Source organism: Galeopterus variegatus, unplaced genomic scaffold (assembly GCF_000696425.1).
Source record: "Galeopterus variegatus unplaced genomic scaffold, G_variegatus-3.0.2 Scaffold12820, whole genome shotgun sequence".
NCBI lineage: Eukaryota > Metazoa > Chordata > Mammalia > Dermoptera > Cynocephalidae > Galeopterus > Galeopterus variegatus.
In genome coordinates this window covers 30,786-39,738 of record NW_007738931.1, presented here as the reverse complement: position 1 = coordinate 39,738, position 8,953 = coordinate 30,786, and the positions used below count along the sequence as shown (strand labels likewise).

General features: G+C 35.6%; 1 protein-coding gene across 2 annotated transcripts in view; it reads left to right on the top strand.

Annotated features, from left to right (window-relative positions):
- The first annotated feature begins 708 nt into the window (after positions 1–708).
- LOC103581334 (sorting nexin-6) overlaps positions 709–8,953 on the top strand; it is a 37,303-nt gene continuing 29,058 nt past the window's right edge. The window contains exons 1-3 of one of the 2 annotated variants that reach the window (XM_008563197.1): positions 709–816; positions 3,485–3,606; positions 5,701–5,824. In XM_008563197.1, the coding sequence (XP_008561419.1) occupies positions 3,563–3,606; positions 5,701–5,824 (168 nt within the window). In that variant the 5' untranslated portion in view covers positions 709–816; positions 3,485–3,562. Of the gene's footprint in view, positions 817–3,484; positions 3,607–4,721; positions 4,856–5,700; positions 5,825–8,953 lie in introns of those variants that run through there. The other variant, XM_008563196.1, reaches the window with a different exon arrangement.

Below are 8,953 nucleotides of genomic sequence, written 5' to 3'. Positions count from 1 at the left end.
TGTATTTACTCATTTAAGAGCCAGTTGTGCCAAATGAAATATAAAGTGTAAGTTATTTTTCTCACTACTGCTAAAGTTAAATAATTCCACTTAGTAAGAAACTTTATAAAATTCATCATTTAATAAGTCTCAGGATTTCTGTTTATTTACTTTTTTTCTGTTTATTAAAGTAATTCATGTGTGTCGTGGAAAATTGGGAGAAGGAAGGAATGTGTAAAAAAATCCACTGCTTTACACATTTGGGTGTATTTCCTGTAAGTCTTTTTTGCGTGCATTTAAAAAAATACAGTTGAGGGCTGGCTGATCGGCTCATTTGGTTAGTGTGTGGTGTTATAACCTTAAGGTTAAGGGTTCAGATCTCCTTACTGGCTAGTTGCCAAAAACAAATATGATTGAGTGCTGGCCAACTACAAAAAAAAAAATACGGTTGAGATCATTGAGTATAAAAAATTTTGCATTCCTCACTTGGGAGAGTGTGGTGCTGATAACACCAAGGCCACGGGTTCGGATCCCTACATAGGGGATGGCTGGTTAGCTCACTTGGGAGAGCATTGTGCTGACAACACCAAGACAAGGGTTAAGATCCCCTTACCAGTCAATCTTTTAAAAAAATAAATAAAATAAAAAATAAGATATAAAATGTTTATTTAAAAGCTTTTTTAGTGTAATTTTGACTTTTATTCAAGAGAATCTCTATCTTTGCAGAGTTCACTGCCAAATTTTAAACAAAATGAGTTTTCTGTTGTTCGACAACATGAGGAATTTATTTGGCTTCACGATTCCTTCGTTGAAAATGAAGATTATGCAGGTTACATTGTAAGTATTGAAGTTCCATTTTCATTCCATTTTCTAGAAGCTTTTTAGGTACTCTATTATGTGTTGGGACCTTGTTTAGCATTTCTAGTGAACTTGTGTGATTTTTTTTTTTTTTTTTTGGTTGGCCAGCACAGGAATCGTACCCTGGACTTTGGTGTTATCAGCACCATGCTGTAACCAACTGAGCTGACTGCCCTGAACTTACGTGATTTTTAAAATTGCCAGTTATAAAACATACTTGGCTACCACCTTTTATCCTGAGTTGTCTAGTTTAGGGGCATAAAGATGTTAAACTCCTTCGTTTAAGCTTACATTTGTATTGTTTGTTAAAATTGAAGCAGGCTTGTCTTAGGGATTAAGGGCATGTTATAAACCATACTGATTTTGAACCCATATTGAAATATGCACCAGATGTTGAAATAGATGGTTATTCTGCCTCAGCTGTTGACCACACTCAGATTGCTGAAATTTAGTTTCACTTGGTTTCCTTGAAATTATTGTGACCTGATTCCATCTCCATCCTTGTGGTCAGCACTCCTTTTCAGTCATTTGTTTCCTTTTTTTCCTACAGTTCAGATTTTCATGAACGAATAATAGTGCATTTTTCTTTTCCCATTCTGTTTCTGCCCTTTTTCCCTCCCTACCTTCTTATATGATGATGTATTAGGGTTCTCCAGCGAGACAGAATCAATAGAATATGTTATAAATATATGAGAGGGATTTATTAGGGGAATTAACTCACGCAATTGTGAAGAAAAGTCCCACAGTCGGCCGTCTATAAACTGGATGCTGGTAGTGTGGCTCAGTCCAAGTCTGAAGGCCTCAAAACCAGGGAAGCTGATGGTGTCCTTGGTGTAAGTCCTGGAATCCAAAAGCTGAAGAGTCGCAAGCTCTGATGACCAAGGGCAGGAGAGAGGAGTGTATCCCAGCTCCAGCAGATAGAGAGAGAGAGCTTTACCTTTTTCCTTTGTTCTCTCTGGACCCGCAGCGGATTGGATGGTTCCCACCCATGTTGAGGGTGGGTCTTTCCCACCCAGTCTACTCAGACTCTCAAACTAATCTCTGCTGGAAACACCCTCATGGACACACCTAAAAAGATAGTTTTATCAGGTTTTTCAGCATTCCTTTATCTAACCAAGTTGACACCTACAATTAACGTTCACAGTTGGTATGTTCTTGTATTCTCCTTCCATAAAGTAAATACTCCTCAAAGTCTAAAACCATGTCTTATTTATATTTATATACCCAGTGCTCAGTGTTGTGCCTTGCACATAGTAGATACTCAGTGAATGTGTACTAAACTGTACTTGATGCTTTCTGACTCAAATATAATTAAATGAAATGTTAGAAAAATGTAAGGAAAGACAAAAACTACAAGCCTAAATTTTTATTAGATTTGACTGACATAAAATTACTCTGTGAAATAGCTATAAAATTCTCTAACCCTGACTCTCAACCTTTATATTCATCCCATCATACACCAGTATAACAAATATAACAACTTTGAGTGGCTCTACATTAGTTCATTTCCATCCTTAGAATAACCCTACGAAGTAGCTACTATCATTGACTCTGTTAGCCTGAGAAAGACTAAGCCACTAAAGTCTAGATAAATGGATTTCAAGGACCTGATTTCCCAATCCCTACCTAGATCAAATTGGAAAACAGGTTTCACTTATGGTGCCTCCTTCAACAGAGGGTGGCTTTCCTTTTTTTTTTTTTTAAAAGATGACCGGTAAGGGGATCTTAACCCTTGACTTGGTGTTGTCAGCACCACGCTCAGCCAGTGAGCGAACCGGCCATCCCTATATGGGATCCAAACCCGTGGCCTTGGTGTTATCAGCACCGCACTCTACCGAGTGAGCCACGGGCCGGCCCTCTTGTAATCATTCTTATTTTAACTTTTCTTCCTTTTATCTCACTTGCTCTCTTTAATTTTCCATCATTTTTCCCTTGATGATTCTTACTTGTAGGCCCTTCCTCCTAAGATAATTTTTTTTTATATCCTTCCCTTGAGTGATATATATCTTCTAGATGTTGTATTTTTATTTAAGGTTAAGTACATCCTTACTCCCTGACTATGGAATGAATAGAATGAGGTTAGTCATTAATCTGTGTCTTGTTCTCTTTTTTAAAGCAGTTCTTTCTGCTTCTGGCACACTGCTTTAATCCAGGACCCTTTTTAACATCCCTTGCTGGATTGTATTTTTAGTTTTTATTAATTAATAAAATTCAATAGCATAAAGCTACTATGAATTCATTAATTTTTAAAAATACATTTGCATTTAATTATACCACTTACGTACTTTCGAAAAAATGGTATGCATGTTTGCTCTATGTATTCATTCAATCTATAGTCAAAGCTTAGTGTGCATATGAATGTGAGGACTCTGGGTTGCCATGTAGGAGTCCGCAGATTGAACTTTGAGAACTACTGTTCTAGAACCAGAAAGTAGCCCCATGCTGTATTTCTACTTTGGTGTAAAGGACCTCAAAAATCTTAATTTCTAGAACTATTCAGGTTCTCTAATCTGGGTTTGGGTGTTCCTGTTGCTCAGTTCTTTCAGGACACCTTTAACTTTCCCAGACACGGTCTTATGGTGATGGTAGTACAATGCTGCAAGAAATGAAATAATTCTTTAAAATTAGTGATTTGGTTCTGTTATAGATCCCACCAGCACCACCAAGACCTGACTTTGATGCTTCAAGGGAAAAACTACAGAAGCTTGGAGAAGGAGAGGGATCGATGACGAAGGAAGAATTCACAAAGATGAAACAGGAACTAGAAGCGTATGTGATTTTTTGTTGTTGTTGATCTTGTTAATTGTGCTTGTTTTAAAACCTTTTTTCGTGCTCTCTGATATCATCCTTTTAATTGTTTCACCGTAGTGACCCTTTCTGGAAGATGCATGTTAAGGTCACACATCCAGTGTTAACGATCATGATCAGAGCCTACAGGAAAATTATAGAATAATTATCTACATTGTAAATGCTTTAAATTGATATTTTAAATACACTCTGAAAATTGAAAACAAAGGATCCATAAGCTTATAAAAAAATAATAGAAAGGGAACATGAGTTTTTTAAAACAGAATGTTAATTTTTTTTTTATTTACAGGGCCTTAGTCATTATCAACATGGTTATCTTTTTTCGAACATGTGCATACTACTAAAACTTCTTTTATCATAGAGGAATGTGCTTAGCAACTCTTTGTGTATATTGTTTTCTTTTTTAAAAAGTGTGTGTGTGTGTATATGTGATTTTTCCCTCTTTTCTCTACCTGTGGCTTCTGGCCAAAGGGAAAAGAATAGGAGCAAAGTAACTAGAGAATAGTTAAAAATTGTTTTTCATTAAATGACTGTTAGTTTCACATTTATTAGAAATGTATTAAATCCTTGAAAAATTGTGATAATTTTTATTTCATTTTTAGTATATTTGCTGAAAATACAGAATCTTTCCCCTCTTAATAAATATTCGAAGTAATTTTTGGATTTACTATGAACTGTTTCTCTGTATTTTGAGAATTGTACAAGGAAATAATTTTCCTTGCCTTATCATAACCTCCATCATTCTTTTTCTGGTTATTTTTCCCCTTCATGCATTTCCTTTTCTCCTCTTTTACTCAGTTTCAGTTTTTAAGTGTGTTATTCATACTGCTACCAGACTTTTCTTGAGAATGCTAAACTCTTTTGAAAAGATGAATTAGCAAAATAGGTCTTCTTTGTCAAAGTGTAAGATGACAGATATTTTAAGAATTCTGTCAGTACTGGATGCAAGCAGTAGTGTGATAGCAGACAAATATATACTTAAAGATTGAAAACTGGAATTTAGCAGAACACATTAATATAGTAGAATCTGTGATTTTCCAGTGGCCCTGATCATGATTCTTTTGTGGTCTGGTTAGGGGTTGGATAACAGAGAACCTTGGGTTTATTCTACTGCTACCTCCATCCTCTGCATCCTTCTTTTTTGTCTTCACTGAATGACTACCCTCACAGAGATCAAACTTCTCCCAACATTGGTCCTGCTGATTTACTGGTACGTAAAACTTACCCTTCTTGCACGTAGTTGAAGCAAGAATACAGGGCCTTTTCCTTGAGTGTTTTTTTTTTTTTTCCCCTAAACTGACATGTATTATTATATGGTCACTGGGATTCACTGATGATATTAAAATATTTAAAATACATTTCTTCAGTGTAATGGCAAAAATGAATCTCTATGGTGTATTTCTTTCTTGTGTTTGGGTCATTAGATGAAAATAATTATTAATGTTGAAAATATGCTTATTGAGGCTTGGGTTTTGATATTTTTTGTACTAGGGTGTTTAAAAGTAGTAATTATATAGAAATGGAATCATTAAGTTTGTATCAAATAATTTGTATGCTTTCTTTGGAGCTGAAAACAAGCATCACTATAGTTACCTTTAACATCAACGTGCATAGTAAGAAAAGTTCATAGAACTTAAAAATATTAACATTTTGGGGCCGGCCCATGGCTCACTCGGTAGAGTGCGGTGCTGATAACACCAAGGCCGTGGGTTCGGATCCCATATAGGGATGGCCGGTTTGCTCACTGGCTGAGCGTGGTGCTGACAACACCAAGTCAAGGGTTAAGATCCCCTTACCGGTCATCTTTAAAAAAAAAAAAAAAAAATTAACATTTAGATATAATAAATACTGTTAACTAGCATGAAGTCTTTTTTTAGAGTTGGGTTTTATATTTAATTAACTATTCAACTAAAACTGTTTTTTACATGAATTATATCTTCGTATCTCTAATTTTGCATTTGGAATAATCCAAAGAGTATTTGCTGAAAAATTTTGTTGTAGGTAATTTTCTAGTCGATGAAGTTTCTGACCTTTAATTTTGTGTATTGTTTCTAGTGAGTATTTGGCAATATTCAAGAAGACAGTTGCAATGCATGAAGTGTTCCTCTGTCGTGTGGCAGCACATCCTATTTTGAGAAAAGATTTAAATTTCCATGTCTTCTTGGAATATAATCAAGACGTGAGTATTGAATTGATTAAAGCAGTGATCAAGGTTTCTTTTTAAAGAGTCATTGGAAAAGGCAGGGAGTAGTTAGGAAAGGCATAAGGCCTTTTATTTATTTTACTTAAGGAAATAAATAAAAGGACCATCCATCACATTAGGTATAGGGACCACTGCAATAGGGTCTTGTAATAGAAGAGAAAGATTGGGCCCAACATTAATGCCTTTTTTAGAATGTTATTTTTCAAGGAAGTTTAAAGTGACACTTTTTTAGTAGTAATGCAGTACTATTTCAATAGAACTTGAGTAGATTAATTGAAGGAATGATAGTAAATCATGTTACTACATGAGACGATTTTTTTTCCTGATCTGCCCCTCGAGACATTGATTTTTTTCATCCTGAATTAAACTTCTTAAGAACAGGGTTATCAGATTGATGAGTGCTTCTTAAATCTGAGTTTGGAGTCTTCTGAAGCCTTATGGAGAATTCCAGGGAGGTGCTTGAACTAAAGAATTCCAGATTACTTTTGAGTAAATCATTGACTTTTGTTCTGTTTAACTGACCTCCTCCAGTGCTGATTGCTCCTACTTTTCCTACCTCCATCCCTCCCTGCCTGAAAAAACTTTGTTACAGTGCAGTAAGAGAGATTGAGGTGGTTGAGCTTTAAAGATTTCTTCATTCATAATACTGGCAAAAACATTTTTTTAGTGAATGGGTGATGCAGATCTCGGAACCTATATTTGGATGTCAAGATTAATTAATAATTTCAGCAGAAAACGAATATGGTATAGTGCTTGTTTGCTTACAAGTTAATGTCAAGATCAAAGAATTTTGTATATATAAATTTACTTTTCTAGTTTGGTTTTAGTAGCTATGACAGTAAAATGTCCTAAGTCTAACAGTAGAGGACAAAAATTTTTATAAAAAAATGTATGAAGTAACTCAAGGTCATAGAAATATAGTACTTTAAGCATAGGTACTTACATAGTGTAAATGTGGTATATGGTAGTTCATAACTGGGAACTGTAAAGAACTCAGTCTGTATCATGAAATATAAGAAACTGAAAAATGAGTTATGATAGGGTTGCTATGGAATACATGGGAAGAACACATGATAGGGTGCTATCATTACTTTTTTATTTTTATAAGTTTGTTTTCGGCTGAGTCTTATTTATGACCTGGGCTAAAACCTTAGTAATAATTTGGTGGAACAGCATAGGTATCAAATGAGGCATGGAGATATCAGTGCAAGGCCACTTGAGCTAGAGCAGCCTAACTCTCCAAGTACTCCATCCCATTGCCACAGCCCTTAGTACTACCTGAAATTATATACCTGTATTTTAAAATGTAAGTTCTATGAAGGTAAGACTTTAATTTTTTACCACTATATCCTCACTATTTTAGAGTAGTGCCTAGAAATTGAGATGTAAAATAAATATTTATTGAATTGATAAGTCAAAGATTATTAAATGTTTAGATTAGCTTTATAATTAGCCTTCAGAAATCTTAGGGTTTCATAAATTTTCTCCCACCAAGGTAGATTTATTTATTTTTCTTCCTCACCAACTAACATATGTGTAATTAAGATGATGATGTAGAGCTGGCCAGTTAGCTCAGTTGGGTAGAGCATGGTGTTGATAACACCAAGGTCAAAGGCTCTGATCCCCATACTAACCAGTTGCCAAAAGAAAGATGATAATGATGATACATCATATAACCCTTTTAATATCAGCAAATGGTGTTTTAGAGAAAGCCTCAAAAGATGGACTGGAAAGTACCGTATTTTGCAAGTATTCTTTAATTAATTAAAATAAGGGCCAGCCTGTGACTCACTTGGGAGAGTATGGTGCTGATAACACCAAGGCCACGGGTTTGGATCCCTTTATAGGGATGGCCGGTTGGCTCACTTGAGAGCGTGGTGTTGACAATACCAAGTCAAGGGTTAAGATCCCCTTACCAGTCATCTTTAAAAAAAAAAAAAAAAATTAAAATAAAGTATATTAACAGATTATAGAAGATTATAGGCTCAGAATAAAAAGTTTTTTCCAACCTGTTTCTAATGCTGTTTTTTCCAAATCTTTACTCAGTTCAGTGGTGATGGAAAGAAATCTGTATGTGATATTCTATTAGACTGACAGGATCATGGGACTGATGAGCTGTTGAAGTGGGGCTGAGGTGTCTTAAAGTGTTGAAGGCCATGGAGCATATGGGAAGCCTAGAAGGGCTTGTTTCAGCATTTACTTGTATAAGAAACAGTCAGTGCTGTAAGGAGTGATTGCTTTTATTATTGCTTTTATTATGTAGCTGTGTATTTTCTCCGTTTCCAGTAGGTATAGTCTGAGTCTATTTAATGATGGATTAAATATTTAACCTATTTAACACTCTAACCTCCATTCAATTCTTGCTACCTCATCAGTGGTCACACCTAGGATCTTGTCATCACCCTAGTGTTATAGACTCCAAGTATAGCCTTCTGTCCTTATAGCTCTCTTCTTCCTATTCCAGTTAAACCTGTTCTTTCATTCATTGGTACATCTAGACTCTTGACCTCCTGCATCTTGACTCTGTTAACAGCTCTCTTGTTTTTGCTTCTTTTTCATCTAGGCTAGAGTGCCTGCTCTGTCGTTTATAACAAACATATGTCTTTAGACAGCCATCTCCCATTTTCCATGAAGGGTAATTTCAACTCACAGCGGTTCCTCTTGATCGGGTGATGACCTTGTTCATAGGGAAGTGGAAGCCAATCAGAAATCAAGTCCCTGAACTTGCTGTATCCCCCACAGCCATTGACTGCCTTGATAGCCATACTCATTCATTAGCTTTCCTATGTTTGTTTTTACTTCTTTCTTTCCAATGTGGATGCCTTTTATTTCTTTTTCTTGCCTAACCGCCTTGGCTAGAATCTCTAGTACAGTGTTGGATAGAAGTGGCAAGAGCAGACATCCTTGTCTTGTCCTTGATCTTAAGGGGAAAGCATTTAGTATTTCGCCATTAAATATGATGTTAGCTGTGGGTTTTTTGTAGATGTCCTTTATCAAGTTGAAGAATTTTCCTTCTATTCTGAGTTTGTTGAGTATGTTTATCATGAAAAAGTGAGTTTATTGAGATGATCATGTGGGTTTTTTGTAGATGTCCTTTATCAAGTT